The sequence below is a fragment of the Zonotrichia leucophrys genome, chromosome 1 (genome assembly GCF_028769735.1).
Source record: "Zonotrichia leucophrys gambelii isolate GWCS_2022_RI chromosome 1, RI_Zleu_2.0, whole genome shotgun sequence".
NCBI classification, from domain to species: domain Eukaryota; kingdom Metazoa; phylum Chordata; class Aves; order Passeriformes; family Passerellidae; genus Zonotrichia; species Zonotrichia leucophrys.
Window position 1 is genome coordinate 106,298,531 of NC_088169.1, and position 26,293 is coordinate 106,324,823.

Here is a 26,293-nt window from a genome sequence, read left to right on the forward strand (position 1 = left end):
ATCAGCTTCTGTTCTTGCTTTTATTGTCAACCTGCAAGTCCAGTCTGAGGCACCCACAACATTTAGCCTTTTATAAGACAAACCTCATCAAGAATTCAGTTCAGCAAATCTTGACAAGAATTTTTCTTTGCAAGTAGCAGACAGACTATGTATATATATTTAAGGATAACATGGGAGTTGGTTGCCTTAGTAACAGGATCTTTCAGCCATTGCATTTAGTATTTACTCAGCACTGGAAATGTACACTGTATTGAGAAAAAAATACAGTATTTTTATTAGTCTGCCCCTGTGTATATGCCCATCAGCAGCAAATACACACTGTGTCATTTGACTTTCCATTTCTGAGTTATGTGAAACCTCTGAGAAGGGAGCATGCAGAAATGAAACCAGGGCACCTGGTGCAATGTATTTTTGTTACAAGTGTTTTGAGAGAGGAAAAAAAACCCAAACCTGTTGTGAGAGTTTAAAGCTCTGCACTAAAGATGTTCCTTGTTTCTCTATAACACATCTAGAAGCAGAAAACTATCAAAGCATTTCTATCCTATGGTTTCATACTCTGCTGAAAACAAATATACAAAAAATAGTTATGAAAGAGGATATTTGTAAAGTGGCAGTTTCCCCAACTGCATTAATGTGCAGTACCAGTTAACAAGGTGTGTTAAAAGCTGTTTTACTTGGCATTTGGGGGGATGGAGGGGAGTGTACATACATTTAAAGTGCTGTTTCAAACTCTGCTTCACTCTGGGTGAAACAAGGCACCAGTTACATCTACATCAATTAAAATGCAGGAGAAATTAAACAGAATCGAGCCATTGAATTTTGGGAACAGCCAGCATGCCAAAAAGTTTATATCTCTTCCTGTGCAAACATGGCATAGGATTTTTCATCCCCCCAGCAAGACAAAGTTTGTCTTCGGGTGCTAAGCACAAACTCACCACCTCCAGCTGCATGGGACAGAGTGGATGTACCTTGGCACACAGTCCCTCCTGTCTCTGGGAAGTGCAGGGCAGGGAATTGCTTTGCTCCAAACCCACTGGGTTTTCACAGATTTTATCTCAAGAGCCAAGAACAGAACCAGGCTCTTCTGCTTGTGAGTGAGTATGAGAGCAGGTCACCCAGGACCTTATGGTCCCAAATATTCAGGGCTCAGGCTGGAGAAGGTTTAATCATGTGAGCCAACCTAGCAGACTGTTTCTTCTAATAGTCTGTGCATTACCTCTTTCTCTCATGGTAACTCAGCTCTTAAACTGATAAGAAATCCACTCCTAGGCTGCTCTTTCTCATTATAATTTAAGAATGTGTAAAACACTTCTGTATTATAGCAATTTAATATCTGATATGGCCTCTGTCACAGTGTTATATCACACCCTTACAGCATGATGGACTCCAGTCTAATACAGCTTTTCCTTCTCTAACTACTGCAATCTTATATCCATTTTGCAATTCAGATGGAACAGACCCTGCTCAGACAGGAAAGCAGAATGTTAAAATCTCTTAGAATAACTTAAATGTAATTACAGACAAAACATTTATTCTACATTAAAAAATAAGAGCTGGAAAATACATGTGGGAAAACAGTGGAGAGAGCAGGCTGAACCAGATAGCTCTGCTGGTTTAAAGCAGTGCCCAACAAATGCAAGATTTTCTTCTATCATGAACAGTTGCTCCCCAGTCCTGATTTTCTCAAGTCTTATTTAGCACAAAATATTGTTGCATAGATGGGTTTGCATTGGACTTTTGGGTTAACTGCTGAAAAGAAGACCTGGAGACTCTGCTAATCAGCATTAGTGGGCTTTGCACTCCCCCCAGAGGGGCAGCAGTGTGAGTCACTGTGCTCGTGTGCAGGGCTCTGGAAAAGCCAGTGGTGCCACACAATGTCACTGCAAGGCACTGGCAAAGCACACAGCTGGACGGGGATCAGCAGCAGGAGGAGCAGAGAGGTGGATCCATTACCCACGTTGATTGAAATGTTTGTGTTTCAAAAGAAAAGTGCTTTTGTCCCCATTTATGTTGCCATCCTTCAGTGTAATACAGAGGAAGCTTAGTATTTCTGCAAAAAGTGGAGGGGAGAAAAAAGTAGACAATACACATTGTTTAAAAATGGCACAGAGATGGCAAGCTGCTTTTCCTGACAGGCCCTCCATGAATTACTTCATTATCACAAGCTGCAAACTAAGCTGCATTTTCTCAGGACTGTCTTTTACAGGAAGAGCTCTGCTGCTGTTTATCACACACTTGAACTAAAATTTATCAATTTGAAGTAAAAAAAAAGAGTTCTGAGAATTGGGAGAAGGTTTCAGCTAGTAGAGCTTTTTGTCTAATTAAAAAAAAAAATTAAAATCTTTGTTTGTTTTGCTCGGATTTTAGGGCCACTGAATTAGAAACAAAAATACATGAAAGTCACACAGAAAGAGGCTCACCTGCAGAATTCTTACCCACAAAATAATCAGAAAGAAGAAACAAAATGGCAGTGAATTACTAACCCTCAGTGACTGCAGATAACAGACAACTCAATATTATTTTATGGGAGATCCCATGTACAAAATCAAATTACCAAAGAGTTTTAATGATTTGGCTCCCGATCCCATACACTTTGGAACTATCCAGACATGCCATATTTTCCATATATTGACCAGAATGTGTAATCCAACTTCAAAAAGCTGAAATGTGACCACACAGAGCATGATATACAAGTATTGTTTTGCTTTCAATTAATGTAGTAGCAACAAGGATGCAGACAGATCTTGCAATTTGGGTTATTCATTACTACTGAAATTGCAACACCTTTTGTTTCCATTTGTGTTATTTTGCTGATAAGCACATTGCAGCTTTTTTAACTCTTTTTTTTTTTTTTTTTTGATTGTCACAGCACTGTGCGTCTGTGTCTATCCTAAAGTGCTTCTGTCATACCTAACTGCTTCTGAAATGAAAGCAGAGATGATGGTGACTGCAATAAACAGCAGACAGTAAAGGACAGGTAGTTTGTTGTATTGTTCCTTGGATCCTTTTCAGCAAAGTGAGTGCAAAGTATTGATGCTGCATGATGTGAACAGAATCTACATCTCCTCATGAGAGAGGACAGCTACAGGGGGAGTAAACAGGTAAGGAGAAAAAAAAAAGGGTAAGTTTGTTGTTCAGCTGAAGCTGTCAAGATCCTTAGGAAAGGGAAAATCTGAAGGAATCGACATCTGTCAGCTCTGCTCACTTTAGGACTGACTGACAGCAAGGGAAGAGCATTATACTGAGATCGGAAACATTTGGGACTTCTCCACACCATAAGAGACACATTCTCTGTCCCAACAATCCAGCAGAAATTGATATACTTCTACTGCCTCTTCCTGAGCTTGTGAGCTCCCTCCCTGACACTGTTTAACTGCAGCTGTGGGAGCACCTGAGTGTGATCACAGCCACACAGCCCCATGTGCTATGTACTGCAAGCAGGAAAAGAAGAAAAAGGCAGTCCAGCCCAATGAGACTGTTTACACACAGAAATTTTTCTTAGTACCATGATATAAACATACTGTTGCATTTTTATCAGTATTTTTTATTTGGTAAAAATATTCTGAAGCTTAAGGGCTCAGCGCCCACAAATATGCTGGCACAGAGATTTTGCATATCTTGTGAAGTCTCTGCCTGTGCTTGAGCATGTATAAGCAGCGACTGATTTCTCAAACATTTCATATCTGAGCTGCAGGACTGAGCCAAAAGCAGGGCAATGAATTATGGGCTGCACGAAGGTGTTGGTACAGCCCAGACCTACACACAGTGCAATCATTCAAGAAAGAGAGAGGAAACTGGCATGGGACTTTGATTTTATTGTGATTGCACAGAAAGCTAACCTCTGCTTCTGTGGATGGATCGGTTTCCCTAGCTGCACACACTTCTCCTGGAATGGCTCTAACTCCCCAGTATCTGCTTCCAACAAACTTCTCTCCAGGCTAAACAGACACTTGCTACTCACACCACAGTGCAGGGGGAGTGATGCTGAAAAAAGAAGACGTGGTGTGGCTGACATCTTGGCTTGTCTTATGATCTGAGTAACGTCGGAACGATTCCATCAATGCTGTCAGGAACAGGTTCCAGAGCCCTCCAGGTAGGTTGCAAGCCTTGGCACAGGGAACAACTAATGCAGAGTGGTTGCCAATTGACCAGAGGTTCTGGGAAGGTACAAAGCAACACTAAGGACCTTGACTTAGGCTGATGACACAGTTTTCTTCCTCTGTGTTCTCAACATTTCAACCCCCGTTTCAGAGGGTATGAAAGAAGCGTGGTGGGCTGTGCTGTCAGGTGCTGTTGGTTTTACATATGGCACTCAGGAATGAGTGACACCAAAACTGAGTTTGTATAATGCTGGATGAGCTTGCTCACATCTCAGTTGTACCTGAACCTTGTATCCACTAAACTGAAGTAAGCTGGGAGTTTACACAATAATGGCAACTCTGGTTCCTGCAGGACTATAAAGTGTACTATAAAGATCATTAGGAAATGCCATTACCAGGAGAAGTGTCCTCTCCTCTCCCATCAAATCTTCGATGATACTGCTTAATAGAGATTCCTAAAAATAATGGAAGAAGGTTGATGCTGTTGTGAGATCTCTGGAACAGCATTTGAGACATCTCAAACTGTATTGGCCCTCCAGGCTTGTTATTTATTCTTGGGTCACTGACCTTCAGTGTTCCTTTGCTTCACATAGTGTAAAGAGGAATACATGCTCTTACCTGTTAATTTTTCCTGGATTGGAAACAATATGGGCCAGGGAGCTGGGTCTTCTAGGAAAATAGATAGAGCATAGCTGCTCCTGGAGTACCATAACACTGCTTCTAAGTGATGACTGAAATAGATCTTTTGTGCCAGTCAAAAGATTCACAGTAAAGGCCCAAAAGTTCTTATCCAGTGTACAACCCCACTGAGGTACTGTAGGAGATACCTCCAGGAAAAGAACAAATGTAAAACAGATACTCTGATACTTCTGCCTGACTACTCCACAAAAAAAAAAAAACTTTAAAAAAATTAATTAAAAAAAAGAGAACAGAACTTTTCTCTATTTACACACATTGCAAAACTTCTCTGCCTGGGGAGCTCACTGTTCAGGCAGCTGTATTTGAGTGCATTCTTGTGTTTATCCTTTTGTTGTCATTTACAATAGACCAAATTGACAAGCCTGACTGACATCTGTATGGATTTCATATACACAGCAACAACATGAAGGAGGTAAAGTGGCCTCCTGGGAGACGGCTGGAACTCTTATTCATTATCATTATCACCATGATGATTGGTGCAGATGATGAGGCTGCCAGCCATCCCATCCTTGAGCTCTGCAGCCCTTCACACAGTGAGTGAAGTGCTGTGAGTGATCACTTTTCCTGTCATCCCCTGCAGCCTCACTCTCCCTGCTCCCACACCCAAGCTGAGCAGAAGGTGGATGATGTGTTCCAGGTTTGTTAACCTCAAAATTATTTCATGAGGGTTTGATGAAATGGGTATTTTAAAGCAATTAAAGAAACTGTAATGAAAATGTGGCACCGTTTTCATGAGTTACGCCTTTACAAGACTTTGGATAACTCCTGCTAAAGGTTAATATGCTTTATATGAATCTGCAGGTATCTGTCAGACACCACAAGCAATCTGGGGAAGGAATGCTGCATGGCAGAGACATCTGCTGGGTGCTGCTTGCACTCCTCCCACGCCTCCTGGTTCAGCTCTCTGGGAGTGTGGATCCTTGGAGAAGCCCTGGGAGAAGCTGCCTCCAGCTGGGGAGTGAGTTTGTGACTGATGGAAAAAGCAGCACACCCCTGCCCAGCCACTCAGTCACTCAACAGGAGCCAGAAATCTATAGGCTATGTGCTAGAAATTTTAATGAAACTTTTGCATCTAAATTGAAGGCTATGCTCCTCTATCCAGCTGCCTGACATTGAACTGTCAGAGAAAGGCTGGTGAAATTCATCCCTTTCCCAAGCATATACAGCAGGAGAAGATCAGTGTTTTAATTAGGGAAAGGAACTATCAGGGACCTCTGCAATTTTGACAACGTGCTTGCACTAAGGCACTGTTATCCAAGTTAAAAACTGAAAATGTGGTTTCAGATTCTAGCATCTCCTAAATACCTTGCATCAATCACCTCCCTTCTAAGAGAGACACTGATGCTACTCTCCACCTACAAAGTGGATCTCAATCCCTCTCCCCCTTCCTCCTTCATAGTGGGAAAACATGGATTGATCACCCTGGGTTGACAGGATCACACTGTGCTTTGACCATATCTCAGCATCCTGTTTCTCAGCTTTAGACACTGGCTGAGACAATGCAGAAAGCACTCACTGAGTAAACCTCAGAAAGATGAAATCCTGTTTTGCACAACAGCAGAAAAGAGGATGCTTTGCAAACTCAATTCCCTTTTCTCCAAATGAGGGATCCAGCTGATGCAAAGCATCGTGCAAATGAAAACAAGCTGTATTTGATTCCACGCACACCGAATGCTTGAACTGTGTTTAGCACATCACAGGTGTAGGGTTTGAGTGATAATCCCCAGTGTAGCAGGATTTTTCCTGCAGACACCAGTTCACATCTGATGGGAGACTGTTTTAAAACCAGCCTCTGCTCTTACATTGCAAGTACAATTCTCTCCCTCAAGCTACTTGCAGACAAAAACATGTTTACCTCCACCTATCAAAGCACCAGGGGAAAAGAACAGCCCCTTGAAGGAAATTAATCCCTGAAAAGCGTTTGAAATGTTATAAACAGCTTACTACCAGAGTGAACAGATGCACTAAGAAGGATAAACAAGTATTTGCCCAGCCCCTCAGAGGGAGCTGGTTCCACACCCCCTTTACAGTCATGCTAGGTGGGTATCAGGGTCCCAGTGTGTGGTGGCCAAGGTTGTGGCCCAGCCCAGGTGTCCAAGGCAAGCAGCTCAGGACTGCAGCCCCTGGCACTGCAGCATCTCACTCAGGGGCACCCAGAGAAGCTTTATCACAGCTTTTCCAAGCAGTTGTGCAGGTCTGAGCTTGCACTGCCCACCCTCAGGTGAGGGTGCTCACCATGGAATAGGTGCCCTGCCTGCTGTTGCAGGGAAGTGGCAAAAGCCCAGCACTCCAGGAAAACAAAGAGCAGCCTTCCAGTGTCTGCCCCAAACACATTTATGAGCCATTCTGGGGGGCAGAGGCTCCATAGCTTTCTCTGCCCGTCAAATAAGCCTCTCCCTTATTGCCCAATGGATATTGAATTGTTCTGTGCGAAACCAAGCTGTTTTCTCCAGAAACACTGAATGTTCCCTTCTGTTCCTGAACAATCCATGCCTGAGTGTAGCACTCCCTCAGATAATGGAGGAAAATGGAGACAGACCCAAACAAGAGTAGGTAAAAAAAAAGGTGATACAGAAGACATAGTGGCAATGCCCAAAACCACAAGGGCAAGATCACCAGGATTAGTTGTCCCTATTTTGGGGATGCAAGACAAGTCTGGCATCACTGTGCAGAGTCCAGGAGTATCCATGAGCAGATGCTAATTAGTCATGGAGAAGACATGGAGAGAAACAATTAGGCACTTGTGGACTTCTTTAAGCACATCTGCTGAAGACCATGTGCCCATGGGACTAGAGAATCCTTGTGGTGGACTGAGCCCTCAAACTCTGCAGCAGCCTCAAAGCAGCTACAGGGAGTCAGTGGCTTCTGCAGAAGCTTCTGGCATGGCAGAGCTTTGCTGCAGGGCAGAAATCCTGCTGAGATGCTCCCCTTGACTTGACTGCCAGGGAACAGCCAGGCCTCCAGGGAGTCAGTCAGCTGGGGAGGCCTTGAGTGACACGCTGAATTCATTGAGCTGCTCTGCTAAAGAGAAACAGAACGGAAATTACACAGGGAAAAAAAAAGGGCATTTGAGTTCTGTCCTTGGGCAGGTGTGGTAACAAGTGATCCCATAGGCTCTTAGAGGTTTAACCTCAAGGACAAAAACCAAAGCCTGGCCTCTGCTCCAGAAAAGAAAAAAAATCTCTGAAATGAGGGGCTTGTGTCAGTACTTTTTAAAAACACATCCCTACATATCTGCACTCTGCAGCATCATATTTCAGATGGTCTCTACGTATTAAAAAAAGGCTGCTATTAAATATCAAAATCATGACCAAAGTCCAGTTTGATTGTACTCCCTGTTTGTGCTAAACCTTTTTTTTTGCTCACCATCTACTGATAGTAGCATAAAACACAAGGTGCCTGCTCATTAGATGAGGAAATACTGTAAACAACTATTATGAGTTTCCTCCCACTTAAGAATGAGCAAAATTAAAATGGTCCCACTTCAAGAAAAATGATTAAAGTATCCAAAAGAAATTAAGAAAGAAATTAAGTTATCTAAGTAATTAGAAAACAGGCAGATCATGAATCATTAAGGAGGCTGAATGATTTAACCTTTTCTTCCCTTTCCAAAGAGTTTCCACTTTCTCATGCTGAGAATGAAGCACATCACTATATGTTAACCATAAATGGAGGATGAATGCATTTTTTACCATTAATTTAAAGCAGTGCCACTTTCTTTGCATATGGAAGATTTTAAGAAGGGAGCTCCTGGGAATTACTTTTGTGTTATGTGTCTTTCCGTCACTTAGGAGAAAGAGAGATGCTGCAGATGGTAATTGCAGTAAGACTTAGTCTAACTTTTCTTTCACGATACTATTTGCTACCAGCTACTCATTTAAATATTTTTTTCTATTTAAAAAGCTTCTAACTTAAACTTCTGCCTTAAACAGAAACCTGCTCTGCAAGAATGTGAAAACCCATTATTCCTTCTGAGGAGAGGGAGGAAAGGGGAAGGGAAGGGAAGGGAAGGGAAGGGAAGGGAAGGGAAGGGAAGGGAAGGGAAGGGAAGGGAAGGGAAGGGAAGGGAAGGGAAGGGAAGGGAAGGGAAGGGAAGGGAAGGGAAGGGAAGGGATAACTGATGAGAAGCAATCCACAGAGTTTGGTTCACACTTCATTTCTTAGTGTTTGCTAATTCTGCCCCTCCAGGACGCATTTTAGGTTTCACCTGCATTCTCCTTCCTTCTCTAAGTACCAGGTGGACAAGAAGCAAATCTCCCCTCACCATTAATAAGAGAACTTGTAGCCAGTGAACTGTGATTTGTTTGCTGCAATGAATATATTTATTGTAAAGTTTTGAGAACCGGTGTGCTTGATGTGTGGAAAGCTTCTGCCTTGCACACTGAGCAGAATGAACAGCGTCTCCTTTCCGAACCTGGCTCTTGGCCGTGTGAAAGACACCACGGCCAGGCTCTCTCGAAACCCTTGCAGAGAGGGTTTCGGTACTTTCTAGCTGAGAACCGAGGGGGATAAAAAAAGACAGCCGCGGTCTCTGACGCCTCATGGTGGCCGGAGGCCGCAGAGCACCATGGCGCCGGGGCCCGGGACTACCGATCCCAGCAGCCACTGCGACTCCCTGGCTCAGGTCTGCGCATGCGTCCTTGAGAGGGCACTCCGCCTCCCCTGCTAACGGGTAACGCGCCTCCCCGCCCATTGGCTAGTACCCGCCGGAACCGGCCGCGCCGCGATGTGCACTGGGAGTTGTGGTTTTCTCGCCCACAGCATCAGTGAGGCTGGCGGGATACGCGTACTACCGTTCCCAGCGTGCCCCGCGCGGCCCGGAAAGAGCCGTCAGCGCCGGAGCCACGGGCAGACATGGCGGGGCAGATGGCTGTGCTGGGTGAGGCGGTGGCGCGGCTGGGCTGCGGGCTTTGGGGGAGTTTTGTTTCTGCTGTCGCGTCTTTCTGCCACCGGTGTCGCCCCGGGCTGGCCCTCCAGGGTGGCACGGACTTCCCGTGCTCGGTGTCTTCCGCTGTGTCCGATTCTGAGTTCCTCTGTACAGGAGAGACATGGGACTCGTCGAGCGGGTCCAGCGGAGGGCAGCAAAGATGAGGAGGGGCTGGAGATTTTAGAAGCAAAGGCTGAGGGGCTGGGGCTGTTGGGCCTGAGGAAAGAGGCGACCTCATCAATGTATTGTTTCCATTCCCATGAATGTATTCTTGCAGGGAAAGGTCAGAGCCGGGAGCAGGCTCTGCTCGGTGGTGCCCAGCAATGGGACAAGGGGCAGTGGTCAGGAATTGATGCACAGGAAGTTTTACCTAAACATGAGGAAGAATTTCCTCACTGTGCAATGAAAGACCAAAAATTCGAACAGATCACCCAGAAGGGGTCTGGAGTCTCCCTCACTGGAGGTATTCCAGAAGTGTCTGGACACAGTCCTGTGCCGTGTGCTCTGGGATGACTCTGCTTGGGCAGGGAGCTGGGACCATATCACCAACTGTGGTCCTTTCCAACCTGAGCCATTGCAGGATTCTCTGAAAGCCAGAGGGCTCAGTGGCACGTTGCTCAGAAATGCCTGGGAATATTTGCAGCCCATTGCAAGCCAGGGCTTTCCAACCAGTCTGGTTGAATCACTACGATGGCCTGCTGGGAAAAAAAGAGGTCACCCACTTTTTGAAATTTAATTTATTTGCATTTCTTGTTGAGATTTTTGTTGATACTTTTTTTTTTTGTAATCATCTGAAGCATTACTTGATGCTAGAATTTTGGGTTTCATGTGTTTGCTGATTATAAGTAAAATTAAAATCAATAACAAACTCTTCTGCACACAAACTGGTCTTCCCTTGGGTTTCAAGGTGCAGGAAAGATTCAGAGGTGTGGGAATATGCTTTTTTGGGAGCTGTGGCTGAAGCAGAATGAGGTTCTATGGGTTTCTTTCCCCTTATTTTTAGACTTTTGGTGAAGCTGGAGGTGTTAGGATTGTGAGTTTGTCGTTTCACTGTGGTTTTGGGTGGCCCAATTAACTCAGTGTCCTTTTGGGGTCATTCATAGGCAGCTCCTGCAGAAGCAATAATTACCCTGTGTTACTGCAGTAACGTGCAGAGAGAAACAGAATTATTACAGTCTGGTGATATTTTTGGCTTGGCTGTCTCTTGGCCTGTTTTTCCTTGATCAGTTTGATATTTAATGCCTTAAATTCTTGACTCCTAGCCACTCTGTGTTGAGAAGGAAATTAAAAACTAATTAGGCATCTAACGAGGCTCCGGGGTGTGGAATAAAGCAAAAGGAGGTGCAGTGTGTCACACAGAGAAACTTGTGTAGGTTTGGAGAGTGATGGCCTAACCCTGCTGTTCCCATCTCCATGTTTCAGGCTCTGCTGTGCTGGCCCTGCTCTTGGCCAGCTACCTGGCACAGCAGTACCTGCCCATGCCCACGCCCAGGGTGATTGGGATCGACCTGGGCACCACCTACTGCTCCGTGGGCGTGTTCCTGCCGGGGAGTGGGGCTGTGAAAGTCATCCTGGACGAGAGTGGCCACAGCAGCATCCCCAGCGTGGTCTCCTTCACGGACACGGGCGTGCACGTGGGGTACCAGGGCCTGGAGCTGGCTGATGCCAACCCCCAGAACACCATCTACGATGCCAAGAGGTTCATTGGGAAAGTCTTCACTCCAGAGGAGCTGCAGAGTGAAAGCAGCAGGTATCCCTTTAAGGTAGGCAGCCTCCTCCTGCAGTTTCCTCCAAGCAGGATGCAATCCAGGCTGGGCATGGAGATCCAGAGCAGCCCTGGGGGTGCTGTGGGTGAGAGGCTGCCATGGCCTGGCCATTGGGAGCCCAGAGCCCCCCGTGTGCTGGGCTCACCCAGAGCCCCGTGGGCAGCAGGGCAGGGAGGGGATTCTGCCCCTCTGCCCCCTCTGCTGAGAGCCCACCTGCAGGGCTGCATCCAGCTCTGGGCTCCCAGCACAGCAAGGACAGGCACCTGCTGGAGCCAGCCCAGAGCAGGCACCAAGGGCATCAGAGGGATGGAGCAGCTCTGCTGGGAGGAAAGGCTGGGAGAACTGGGATTGGAGAAGGCTTTGGGGTGAACTAACTGTGGCCTTCTAACACCTAAAGGAAGCTTGCAGAAAAGATGGAGAGAGATTATTTACAAGGGCCTGGAGTGACAGGACAGGGGGAAACTGCTTCAAACTGATAAGAGTGTAGTTTTAGATTAGAGATTAGGAAAAACATTCTTTACTGTGAGGGTGGTGAGGCCCTGGCACAGGTTTCCCAGAGAAATTGCAGACACCCCATCCTTGGAAGTGTTCAAGGCCAGGCTGGATGGGGTCTGAGCAATCTGGGATAGTGGAAGGTGTCTGTGCCACTGGCAGGGGGTTGGAAGCAGATGAGCTGTAAGATCCCTGCAACCTGATTCTGTGACACTTGAAATGTGGTTGATCATCCTGTCAGACCTTGAGCCATATGGCCCAGTCTGATGGGCCTGAAAACTGTAAGAGGTATCCAGAGAGCAGAAGGAAATGGTTGTGGACGTTGTGTATCTCTGTATGAGAGCTGATAATGATTTTCCAGAGGACCCTGTGTTTCCCTACTGAGAAATGTGCTTCTGGCTAACCTTCCAGGCCCATCTCTGAAAGGATGAATTTAAACTTGAAATGCTAACTGTGCTTTGCTGAAACTTTACTTCTCCCTAAAATTGTAAAATACAAACAAACAAAAATCAACAAACTTTTCCCCCCCAAAAACCAAAACCCTAAAAAGTTTTAAAGCCACATCTTCTCTGTCCCAGTGTGTTTTTTGCTTCAGTACTTTACTACTTACTTGACCAGCAGCAGAACTCGAAAGTTGCTTTAAAAAAAACTAACCTGCAATATATGAGCATGGTGCAGAATTGGTTGAAAAAATAATTTAAAAATTGTGTACTGCAAGTGGTCTTTTCCACTTGCAGTGGAAGTGGGAAAGTGGAAGTATTTTTAATTTTTTAATATTGTTAGGAGAAGCTGTTTCAGTTCCAAGTTGTTTGTTTCCTTTCAGAAACCTGAAAGATAATCTAATGATTAAAAAAAAAATTCCTTCTGTCTTTGAATGAGGTGTTGGAAATTGACTCCACAGTTTCTAGGTGTTAACTTTTTTTAATGTGTTTTACTAGGGCATAATGGGTGTCATTTGTTTGGATATACTTTCACCCCTTAAGTGGCGTGTTTTTCATAATCTTCCTAATCTTCCTAATCAGGGAATAAAAGTGGCCCAGAAATGGCAAAAGCACATTTAAACTGTTCCTGAATAAAGAGACTACATGCAAATAAAATATCTGGTGGGAACAGGGTGGTGGAGCATAGGAAGATTTCTCACTTGGGGGTTGTGTTGCTTTATCCTTCTAGATTGTCAACAAGAATGGATTAGCTGAATTTTCTGTGACAACTAATGAAACCTTTCACATCACTCCAGAGCGCATTGGCTCTAAGCTGCTGCTGAAACTGAAGAAAATGGCAGAAGCCAACCTTGGCATGTCCATTTCCAAGGCAGTCATCTCCGTGCCTGCAGAGTTTGATGAAAGGCAGAGGAATTCTACCATTGAGGCAGCTAACCTTGCAGGTGATGTCTCTCTGTTCCAGAGTTTTTCTTGGAGAGCTTGAGGTCTGTTTCACTAACAGCAAGGTCTTTGTGGAGGATATAGAAACTGTGAATCAGTGACAGAGAAGCTTAGAATGGATTTATTGTGAGAAACAGCTCAGAACTTCTGAGTACCAACAGGTGCAGCTGGCTAATGCAGACATAGATGGCTGGAAATAAGTTTTACCTCAGGGAAAATAGTCTTTTTTATAATCTCCAAATAGGGAGGCTATATAGAGCACCCTTGGACAATCATTTAAACAGAAATAGAGTGCATGAAATAAATGTCCTTAGCAAGGTTTCTCTGGAAGCAGTGTGCTTGGGCACATTATGGTTCGTGATTTTGCTCTGATGCTGAAGCAGCACTATTTTAGGATTTAGTAAGGAAAAGAGTTCATTGGATATTACTGATTAGGAAACTACTTCTTTAGATCTGACACTTGAGTGTGGCTAAAAAAGCCCCAACAAGTAATGGCAAATGTCATTGTGATGTAAGAGCTGCAGTTTGCTGAGGTGTACCTGAGTGTTGCTTGTTGTCTCTGCTCCTCACAGGGCTCAGCGTTCTGCGAGTAATCAACGAGCCCACAGCTGCTGCTATGGCTTATGGGCTGCACAAAGCTGATGTGTTTAATGTCCTGGTGGTGGATCTGGGTGGAGGAACTTTGGATGTGTCTCTGCTGAACAAGATGGGAGGGATGTTCATCACACGAGCCATGGCAGGTGAGAAAAATGCTTTTGTTTCTCAAGGAGTGGGAGGCAAGGTGCGCCTCAAGTCGCTGTTGGAGGGACTTTTAAAACATACCAACCATGTCACAGAGTGTTCTCCCAATGCACCCTCAGCTGATTTTCATGCAAAAGTAGGTTTGTGGCTGGTTTCAGCAATTAAGACCACAGAGTCATAGTTTTGGCTGTAAGTTGTGGTTTCATTTTATCCGTGTCTGTTAACTTTTGTGCCCATTAATAAAGTGCTGGTGCATGTTACACTTACTGTGACTGAACTTTTTGGGGGTTGGGACTGTTTCAAATCTTTCTGTCACCTTTGCCCAAACTGGGAATACTGGCAGATCACTGACCAGTGCTTTGGTGCCTCCTTGCCTGGGGTTTGGTGCCAGTTGAGCTGAGCAGGGTTTGGGAATGTGCAGGATGTTAACCCAGAAGTTTTGGGATTGGTGTATGAATGGTTCATCCCTGGGCACAGAGCTCTGGCAGCAGTGTTTGGTCACTCTAGTGAAGAGACAGCCATGCTTCAGCTGGCCTGCATGCTCACAGTGCCAGCTGCCTCTGTTGCTTTCAGCAAGCAAGTTCTGATGTGAGCTGCTGCTGCTGCTCAGTCCAGTTAGAGTGGAACAGCAAGAAAGATTCAGCAGCTTCACTCTGATTTAATTAGACAGAGATCCACTAAGTGAGTTACTGTTTTTAGTCAGAACAAAACAGTGGAAATTATTATCCATCATGTGTGCAGTGGAGAAGCATATTTGTCTATTGTCTGTGTGAGCTCATGTACTTGTGGTCCTTCTGTGATTGTTCTGGCCCTTGAGCACCATCTCCCAGTAAAAGAGAAGCTGTTTTCTGGCGCTTTGAAGGTGCTCTGTCTGATACCTTCTATTCTTTTCTTTCAGGTAACAACAAACTGGGAGGACAGGATTTCAACCAGAGGTTGATGGTGTATTTGTATGATCAACTCCATCAAAGGTTTGGTTCTCTGCCCACGCAGAAGGAGGAGATTCACCGCCTCAGGCAGGCCGTGGAAGCTGCTAAATTAAACCTGACTGTGCATGAGGCAGCTACACTGAGGGTGCTGCTGACTCTGCCAGCAAACCAGCTGACAAGAGACCTTGCAAAAAGCCAGGTAAAAACAAACAGTGCCTCACAAAACACAGAAGGCCTGACAAATCTTGGAGATGCTTCCAAAGTAGAGGGCAACTTTGTGGAAGTCGTGTTTGAAACAGAAATCTCTCGGAAGCTGTTTGAGATGTTAAATGAGGACCTTTTTGAGAAGATCCTTGTGCCCATTGAACAGGTGTTGCTGGAAGGGCACCTGCACAAAGCTGAAGTGGATGAAATTGTGTTAGTGGGAGGCTCCACACGGATTCCCAAAATACGTGAAGTCATTCGGGACTTCTTTGGGAAGGAACCCAACACCTCTGTGGATCCTGACCTGGCAGTTGTGACAGGTGTAGCCATCCAAGCAGGAATTCTTGCTGGGTCCTGGCCTCTCCAAGTCAGTGCTATAGAAATCCCCAACAAACATTTACGGAAGACGAATTTTAACTGAAAAGAAACTCTTCTCAATTGCATTCCAGCTCTCCAAAAGGATCCATACTTATCTGACTGGCAATGGAACCTGATCTTAGCTTCATTCTATTCAATTTTCACCTGTTCCCATTAGGTGTTACTGGACACCTACCTGTGCTAAAGCTTGATGTTACTTTAAAGGTACAAACGAGTTCTGAAGTGTGCTGTGTTTACTTGGAGAGGGGATATTGGATGAAAATGCCAGTGATGACACACCCACATTTTCTTGCTAAATTTTTTTATTAGCAAATCCTGGAGTGGTGTGTATTTAAAGTATCAAGGGAGTGTGACCAAAGGTTTGAGATGATGTGGTACTGAAGCATTCCTGGGTCCAGTGTATTTCCTTGGAAAGACTGTGAAGCAGCATTAATGCACAGAGCACTGGCAGTGTTCAGCTTACACTTATTTATTAGATTGAGCCATTTGAGCATTTAAGCACCTTTCCTAAAGGCATCTTGCAGCTTGAATGAGACTGAAGCATTCACTTGATTCTTCTGCTGTTCATAACAGCATAATGGTATGCTGAAGCTCTGTGGCAAATTGTCCCATGATTAGGAAACCTTATTGAAAACGTGGCTCTTGCCAGTGCAGTTTCTTGGTCTCCAAGGGCTTCATTCCTGACCTGGCTGTGATGGTTAAACACAGGTGCTGATGTTCTCCACAGAGAACGAGGGTATATTGCCAAATATTCATACCTGCCCCTGCCTTACTTTAAAACTACAGTGATTTTATGTGAGGCCACACCTGCCTGTCTTCTCTTGAATTTGACCAACATGGATTTCATCATTCTGCTTTTACAAGTGTGTGACATCTTCTCTGTGAAGCACCCCAAGCCATACTGTCCTCGTGAAGAAAGTGTGGGACAGAAGGGATGGCCTGGATGAAATGTAATTCCTGTAGCCCTAGTAAATGAAAATTGACCCAACTACTTTGTGCTTTTTAGTTCTTATGTGGTTTAAGCTTTTTCATATCCCTACTCTAAATGGAACAGAGGTTGTAGCTGTCCTGTTGGGAAAGTGTTACACAAGTGTTACACAAGTGTTGTGTGTAACTTGAGGTTTGAGGTGGCACTTCTTAGGACTCTCTTTTAGTCAAATAGATCTCTATCCAGATACCTTGAAAATGTGTTGAGAGGAGAACAAAGTCACTGATCTGAAAAAAAAACCGAATTGGTGACAGTTCTCTTTGGAGGGATTAAGCAATAATCAAGCACCAGCTGAATTCTGTTATCTGCTTGGAACTTCCTACCAAAAAAACATGTCTTTCAGCTAAGACTGGTTTCAACATCCATCAGCCCAGTCTTCATCAAGTAAGCTCTAGTAGCAGGTAGTTTTAAGGATTTTCTTGTCTTCTCCAGAATAATTTTGTATTAACCTTGCTAAGATAAAGTGTGGGGCTTAGATTTATTGTTTTAACCTATGACTATATTAAAATAGGCTTATTACTCTCCTGGCAGCAGGCCTGATTTATGGCACTGCCATAAATCAGTTGTGCTGATTCAGCTGTTTGCATAGCTATTGTCTAAATGCATCTTTGAAGTAATCCAATTAAAAACCTCTTAAATTGAATCATAGTTGCACACAGCCATTCCATCAGCATTGTTTAACTTGACAGAGGATTCCCAAAGTACTGCTGACATCTGCTTAATTTTCCTGCATTGAAAACCAGGAATTTTTTTTTTAATTTGAGGATTCTTTCCTTCCTTTGTGCCTCTTTGAAAGTGACCCCAGCTAAGTGTGGAGCTTCCAGTAAGTAAAGCTCCTGCAGTGAAAGAAGTGCCTCTTCAGTGACACCATGGATGAGTGCAGTACAGTCCTCAGTTGCTGCTGTGTAAATGTGTGTGTTCAACATCTGTACCAGCTCCTTAGAGTCACTGTGGCCTTTCCTTCTGCCCTGCTGTAAGTTCATCCCAAAATCCACTGGAGGTACAGTAGGACTTTGGTCTTCATGTCTTTAATGCGCTGTGTAAAGCAAGCAGACCTGTATAAAACAGAACCACTTCACAGAGAAGTTAAACTATTAAAAGCTTTGCAGTTTTGGGACAAGTTAGGTAGGAGCTGTTAAAACTCTCAGAGCAAATAAATGAAGTATTTTTTTCTTTCACATTCTCCTTCACCCTGGGGGAGTTAAATCTCCTTCAGTGTTAATCTGGGAACTGGAAGGGAAGGGCAGGCTGTTTACTTGTACAAACTAAATCCACAAAAGGGCATTTATTCAGAGATCTATACAGGTTGGAGTTTTTAGTAGAGAAGTTACTATACACTGGATATCACAATGCATCCTTATTTATTAAATTTTCTGAATTATTTATTTTGTATCTTTTAATACTGTATTTTGGCACAAATAATTGAATTTTAAAGATGAGTCCACTGCACTAAGTGGATATTTCCAGGTATGCACATGGGCTGCTTACCAAAAGTCTCTCTGTAAAAAAGTTGATACTTGAAGGCTGAAATCTTTCTGTAATCCTTATGACTGCCTGTGGTGGTAGGTGTGTAACCAATTTCTCTAGCTAAGGCTTGTTTGGCAAGTTAAAATTCTGAAAGCATCAAGAGGCCTCAACAATTGTGTGTTCCCTAATTGTTTCCCAGTGCAGATGATGAAATGCATTTTATAAATAATTTTAGATTTTTTTAAATAAAAGCAATTTCTACCCCTTGGATCTGTCTTCTTTCACTTTCTCAAGGAAATTCTGTCTTCCTCAAATTCCTTTGAAGTGTAGAAGATGAAGTTGTGTCAGCTGTGAGAGAGTTTGAACATCTGCTTTGTCTTGGGGAGCTGTAGAGTCTGCAGAGCCTCAACAATTACAGTGTTTCATAAATGTTTCAAAGCTGGCAAAAAGCAGAAGTTACAGTCAAATATGAAGGGTACAGCTCGCTGAAAGAGAAGGAATGGCTTTGCTGACACTAGTCCAGCATTTTCTTTTCTCTCAGGCTTTGTCATTGTTCAGTCTGCAGCTCTCCCAGCTGCATTCTGAAAGTAACTGGAAATGGAAGGTTATGTTGGCCTGGCAGTAAGCACAGAAAGCTCTCCCCAAAAATTCAATAAAGCAAAAATTACCATGCACTGATGCCTCTCCTCAGACTGTTTTCTCTAGACCTTGCAAAAGGGATTGGTTCCTAAGGTATTGATGGCTACCTCCCCTAGCCTACGTGCACATAACTTTCCCTTGGGCAAGAAATTAAGATTGTACTTGATACACCAGGTGTCAGCATTCAACTAATATAACAGGGCTGTACCCAGGAACTTTATTACTTTTTTTGGGTTTTTTTAAGCAGTTGATGGGGGGTCTTAAGAGAAGACTGATTACATGTCAGTATTAAATTTCAAGAGCTTCAGGAACTGCAAGAAAAATGGAAATAACTATTTATGTGGCCTACAGAAGCAGATACACTCAGCTGACACTTCAAGTAAGTGTACATAATCTGTCCTGCTTCTGTAATTATAGGGAGGTTTACATTAATAGTTACCAGCAAAGAGGCAGCTCCACCTGACTGCATTTTTTGGGATTCTTTCACAATGAGATTTTGTAGTGCTCAGTTAGATATGTAAGATGTGGTTTTCAGTTTTTCAGAAATCACAAACAGAAAACTGACTTAATGGGGCACATTTATTGCCTCAAGACCTACCTAAGTAAAAATGGGGGGATGTATTAAAATTAGCCCCAAGTGACATCTGTCTCTGTGTCCACACAACAAGCAGTTTTGTTTTTTCCTGAATGTGTAATCATAATAAGAATTAGTAACTAAATGAGCATAATGTCAGAGCAACTTAGATTAAGTTAAGACCAGCATGTCAACAGCAGGATTTATTTTTCAATCAGTCTTTACTAATGCAAAAGTTTTAGCCATGAAAATCCATCTCTGCTTCATTCTGTTGTCCCAGTGCCAATATGATAAAACAAGTGATTTGTATAAAATCTGAATTTTAAGAAAACGTAGCAATGCATACAGATTGTAGCTGTAGTAAACAGCAATGCTGCAAGGAGCTCTTAAGTCAGTTGTTTTATATGAAATATAAAATACTGCACCTATATATATGGAATGCCAGAAATCCTTTGAGTTTCCTTCAGAATTCACTTACTAGTTTTCTTTATCTTCTTATCCCAGCCTCTGCAACCATTTCAGAAAAGGCACTTTTTCACTGTAACAAAGTATCTGTGGTGTATCATATTCTAGAATCCTTCCTCCATCCAGAACAAGCACTCTACAATTCAAGAGCAGAAAGATTACAGAAGAAAAATTAGCTCTACAGCCACATTTTCCAGTCCCAGTACAGATATCTCTGCATTATGGGAATATATTTCAAGAAGTAATTTATTTTTCAAATGGCTTATCAAAACTTACCTCTGTGAATGCATGACTGTGTGTAACCTGTGGGCTGTAGTTAACGCTGTGCAGTTGTGAAACTCTCTTTTGATGGTGGGCTGCACAAAGTTATCTCTGTTTCCATGTCAACAGAAGCTGTCACCTCATCTAGAACCAGATTTTTGTCTTCCGTAGCAAAGCATGGGCCAGACAGACCAGCTGTCTATGCCCAACACTGTTAAAAATACATTTGAGAAGGGCAAGTCAGGCACACGGAGGAAAGGGAGCACAAGATAAAGCTGAGATTACCATGGAGCATGTCTGTACTTCTTTCCTAACCTTTATGTTTCTGAAAAGACTACTGAAATATGTTCATCCTGCTTTGGAATTTTATTTCTTCTTGCTCAGCATATCAATAGTAGTTAAGGTTGGACTCTTCAACACCCATGGCTGAACTTTGAATCTTAAGAGTCCTCAGTTTTATATTCACATTATAGTGGGCACTAGGAATGAGCCAGATTGAATGCTGAACCACTTTTCAATAATGTTCAGTGTAATAGTTTGGATACTTGTATATGTTAGCTGTAGTATGCACCTTCCAGAAATGTCCTCCTGAAAATGATCTATCTGAAAAATTCAGGTTGATACCCAGTACACTTTTGAAGAGCTGCCCCTTTGCTGCTGAAAGCTTCAATATTTGTCTCCTCAGTTTTGAGTTTTTTTTATTTCAAGTGTCACCCTCCTTGCATAACTGTGGGTTAATGTTTCAAAGTTAAAACTGAGGTTTTTTGCTTAAGCAAATAGAACAAAATAATAAGCTCTCTGGACTTGGGTGGGTTTTGAATTTGTTGGGGTTTTTTTGGTTGATTGTTTTTTGTTGGTTTTTTTTTTTCTTGTTTTATTTTTTAAATTTAAATAAATGAGCACTTTTCTACCCAAATCTAATGAGGTGCTGCATGAGTTGCAACACCACGCCCCCCTTCTTTACACTTGAGCTGAGAATAGTCTTTGCTTCTCATACAGCACAGGCCATCAGAATTTATACCACTGTGACCAGTTGGTCACCTCAAAAAAACTTGCACTACCAGAATAGTTCTGCTAAGAATGACAGGAGATGTGTCATTTCTATCCTGATACCTTCTGAAATAAATTTTCTGGAAGGATCACATAGTTCTGGAAAATAACAGCATTAGCACTTGCTTGATAATGTACCTGAGATTTTCACCACCTTCTGAAATCTCATGGAGGAGCTTCTTTGGCAGTGACTGGACAAAATCCTTTAAGTCACATAATTCCAGCACCTCCCACAGTTTAAGATCAGAGTGTTTTCCTAGTGGATCCAGATTTGAAATCTCAGAAAACAAGATTGGGTCCCAAATAGCAGCAGAATGTGAATGCACAATTCCTACATGATCCTAAAATGGGCTGTCATAAATCCTTACATTAATAGAAGGAACTGAGACAAATAATCTTGGGAATGGATCTTTGCAAGGGAAATTTTAACAGTTTGAAGCTGGTGAATGGAGGACAAAAATTGTGTGCAGTATCTGTGAGCTCAGTTCTTCATTAAGGTGAATCATAAAGGGCAAGAGATTTCTTGTGCATTCTCTGTGCTCTGGTTTTGTGGCTGACTAAAGGCATGCCACAGCACATGAATTATTATTAAGGTTTTTGATGCACTCGAGACTACATTCATGAGCAGTGTTTAGAAAAATTAAAAGGCTATGACTCTAAGTTAAATATCCTTAATTTCCTATAGGAAACATGACATAATCAGCAACAAGAACACCTGCAGAGATTTATAAACAGAACTAATGCTCCCAGAGATGGTGAACAGACACCTTGACCAAGTGCAGTCACAGTGGCTGTGCCCCAACAGGCATAAGAGGCCAACAACAGTCACGAGTGAGTTACATGTGAACAGGACAGTGACAATTTTGGGGGAGCTCAGTGACCAAACAGGACAGTTGAAGGGGTAGCAGACCTTGTTCCTGTTCATTTAAACTTCATGTTACTTGCACTAGAACAACATTAAAGTAATTTTCTGATCTGTACTTTAATGTGATCCTTAAAAGCTGTGTGTATGGGGTGTATTTGGCTGATCTGAAGAAATTACAAGCACACTGTCAGCTTTGGTATTTGCCATGCCCTTGTTTCTGTCCCAGATTTTTACTTCCTTCCTGTCTCCTGACCTATGGAGTTCAACACTCCAGACTGCACCTACTCCTCACAAGCTTCAGTCTCCCTTTTTGTCACCTTTCAGTTCTATTCTGAGCCCAGCCTGAAAGTTCACTGCACTGTTGGGTTCCTTTCAGTTCAGTTGTCTGGATGTGGAACCAATATATTCCATCCACAGTGAATCAGACTCACAACTGCAGTTGAGAAAATACTGTGTAATTACATACTAAAATTTCAGTAAAAACCTTTTGTAAGGTACTGAACTTAGTAAAGAGATGTAAGAAACTAAAAACTGCAACTGCAAAGGGAGACATTTTTATGAAAACAGATGTCCAACATTTTTCTATCAGTGATACTTATGCCACCAGCAGCAACTTCCTCTCTACTGCTATTGTGTATGTTCCACTGATCAGAGGAAGAGCTGCAACAAGAAATACTTTATAAATAATCTTAATTTATATTTATTTATATAAATAATCATCAAAAAATTCATGCATTTATTGCTAAGCAAAAAAGAATACTATAAAATCAGGCAAATTTTTCCTGCTTAACATACTTTGTTTCCCACAGTGAAGCAGCCCATGAACTGAACCCCTTGGATGTGGCACATTCACTGGGTTTCTTTTGTATTGAGGGAACCCAGAAGATGGGCTCCAGGCACATATTCCAGCCAGCTGCTAAATTGGAATTCAAGTTTAACCCATGTTTCTACAGCAAAGCAGGGTGGCACAGCCTTCAGCACTTAGGGCTGCTCTGGCATCACAGTTAAGCAGTGGCTCGGGGTTTTTTAATACCTACTTTTTAATATCTACTTTTTGTGTTTCAGCAGCCTTTTCTGTTGCAGACTCCTGCCCAGTTGACCTCTTCCTTTGAAGAACTCACTACACTGGAAAAAAAACCAGAAAACTATTTTCAACAATATACCACGAGTAAATACATACAGCACAAGAAGCCGAAAGTGAAAACATTGGGGTTTTTTGGTTTTGGTTTTGTTCTTTTTTTTTTCAGTTTATACTTATGATTCTGTAGCAAAATTTAGAATGCTCTAAATTTCCCAGCAATTCTTTCACTCATTTCCAGGAATAGAAGAAGGAATATATTGAGAAACTGCTATGAAAATTAAAAATACTAAGCAAACACAGTATACAAATTTTGTAACCTTCCACTGGGTTTGTCTCCTCACTTGTAGGCTCTGAACTGAAGACTTGAACAAGCTCAGAAAAATTGCCTCTCCTTGAAATGAGTTCTTGGTAGGTTCCTATTTGACTTATTTTTCCCTCTTTCATCACTATTTTTAGATCAGTGTGAGGTACAAGGGTGAGGTTATGGGTCACCAATATACAAATCTGAAACACAATGTTTTCTCTATTCATTTAATATAAACATATACTAAAAGCAGCCATTCCATTACGGTAGCTGGAATGTTATAATGGAATTCTCCTGTGATTTTGCTCATGTATTTGTCTACCTTATTATTATCATTATTATTATTATTGTTGTTGTTGTTATTTATTGCTTACTTTGCTATCCCAGTCTTTTAATTGCTAATTGTAATGTCAAATTATAAGTTTATAACTACTTGCTATTGCTTGTACTTATCTGTTTCTTAATGTTTAATGTTTTTTCACCTGTTTCCTGCTCAGGAATGAGTTAGAATATGTTAAAGAAAAGAATTAGATACTCCAGCTTTTAATACACTACATGAAGTTTGATGGTCTCAATATTAAAATCTGCTTGCAAGTCTACCATCACTGGAATTCTTGTTTCTGCCAGACACTTATAAGCCATGGAGGAGGTAAATTAATAACAGGAAGAAGGGAGAGATGGAAAGACAATTGTGAAGTCAGTAATTCTGACCCAATAGTAGGTATATAATGTTAATACATGTGTTTTGCAGGCAGCAGTGGGAATAATCTGTACTGACTCATACCGCTGAGATTTTGACAAATCTTACCTTCCCACATGAATGGTTTTTAAATGGGAGAATTTATTCCTCCAGATTCCACTTTCATTTAGGAACTTCTTTGTTCAACAAGAACCCTTTCATTCTGTAACCTGTACTGGCTGTACCCTGTTCTGCTTTTTGTTTAACCTCTTTATTCAGAATGATTGTCATCAGCCTGTTAGGTAAGAGATTAGCTTTTGCAGAATGACTGTACAAAGCAGTCTGTACAATTTGAAAGGAAGCCATTGCAGTTACCTTGATTTTTAGGAGATCTGAAGGGTTTGCTTCAATTAGCTTCTCAGAAAGTTGCTTTCCAACATGTACATCTACAGCAGGAGAAGGTCATCCAGGAGATGCAAGTCAGCCTTGCTGTGCACAGCTCTAGCTAGGCTCACTCTCTGCAATGATCACATGTGTGTTTTATGGCACTTAATTCAGTGTTTTATGGCACTTAATTCAGTTTTTCTCTCCTGGGTTTCCCCTGCTGACAGGAGGAAAGGGTTGATGTTGGCAAGCCTTGCATGGCACAGGAACAAGGCCCTGGGAAGAATTGTGTGGGCCACAGGGTATTTCCTTCTGGGTGAAACTGCAAGTGAACAGTGAAAAACTACTGGGAAACCACATAATTATGTGAAATTTGGGCTAAGAAACTGCACTCCCCAAATGTTGCCCTCATCAGCATGGTAAAGCATTGTAATGGTTACTGACAAAACTCACGTATGAAATATTGGATGTTGTTCACCTCTCAATAAAGATTGCTGGAGTATGATTGCTTTCTTTAAAGATGGAGTTACACCTGCATTATAGCCCACAGCTGTCCTGGTTTCTACAAACAGGTTTCAATCATGTCCACATATTCAGCATTCCAAGTATATTTTTAAAGTGTAATTTTACAAAGGAGTGCATTTTCACAAATCATCCTGATGACAACAGTGTGAAAAATAATCATTAAAGAATTTATTTCCCAAAGCATAAAAGGTGTGTGCATTGCCTCAGAGCCCATATTTTCTAAAGGAGGATTAGTCACCAACTTGTCAAGTCTATTTAGGAAGGGATTATCAATTTAGAGGAATTGCCAGCATCAGTGTAGAAGACAGTAAGTCTTACATTTCTTCCAACAAGTCAGAGATTTTTTGTTTGCAATCTTTAGATAACTTATTTTCATAGTTAAACACAGGGCATTGCAAAAACCTGGTGGGATTTTCTCTTGCCTGGAGCAGGCTCTTAAGCTCTGTGGTTAGAGAAGAATTTTTCTGTAGAAGAGGCTTGAGACGGAAGAGAAATGAGTATTGTTCTGAGAATGGGATTTCCCAACACCACGGAATCCCTGTGGGCAGAGAGGAGATTAGAAGGGGAAATGTCATTTGCATATGACCACAGATCAGCATATCAAGGCTTGTGTAAGAATTCCATCTTCATCTTGAGAAACCACGCTGTAATGTTTTTGAATGCTATTTTACCCAAAACTTCTGAGGATAAATTCAATTGTAATAGTGCCATTCCTTTATTGATAAACCACAGCAATCTTGTACTGTAGTAAAATCAAATTTTTATATCTTTTTCAGCTTGAATACTTAGCCAGCAGTGTGTGGGATCCCCCTAAAATTATCAGGGTGGTGACTCTGGTAGTCCTGAGCACTTTGGGGGTCAAAGTCCTGAAGAGGCAGTGCCAGCATCCTCCTCTGGTTTGCATAAGGCACTTTTGAAGCAGATAACTCTGAATTTCAGTGTGGGAAGGAGTGAATCCTTGTAGGAAAAGCACAAGGCATAATGAGTGGAAATAGCAACAGTGCAGCAAAGCAGGATAGGAAATAGCTGAACTCTGGAGTTTGTGAGAGTGTACCTGAAACTCAGTCCCATCAGGAAGGATTTACCTGACAGGAAGCTGACATTAATCAGCATCCTGATTAACACCACAAAACTTGATTTGGTGGTGTTAATCTTTGTGGCATTGATTTGGTAAGGGACTCCTTTCCCAGCACTGGTTTCAGAGACCTTTGAAACCATTTCATGGGGGGTTATATCAACATTACTGTGAGCTGGGCTTATTTCAGTTTTCAGTTCAAGAAAAACTTAAAATGTCCTTTCTTTTCCTTGTTTCTGTGTAAAAGAATAAATGTTAGTGCTTTATTCACAGCTAGTGGCATTAGGTACATATTAAAGTACATATATAAGATTTTCT

General features: G+C 42.4%; 1 protein-coding gene across 1 annotated transcript; it reads left to right on the plus strand.

Annotated features, from left to right (window-relative positions):
* Positions 1–9,617: 9,617 nt before the first annotated feature.
* On the plus strand, positions 9,618–15,840 carry HSPA13 (heat shock protein family A (Hsp70) member 13). The gene is made up of 5 exons (XM_064726818.1): positions 9,618–9,678; positions 11,149–11,489; positions 13,155–13,368; positions 13,939–14,106; positions 15,006–15,840. The coding sequence occupies exons 1-5, from the start codon at positions 9,654–9,656 to the stop codon at positions 15,659–15,661; spliced, it is 1,404 nt and encodes a 467-aa protein (XP_064582888.1). The 5' UTR covers positions 9,618–9,653; the 3' UTR covers positions 15,662–15,840.
* The last annotated feature ends 10,453 nt before the right edge of the window (positions 15,841–26,293 follow it).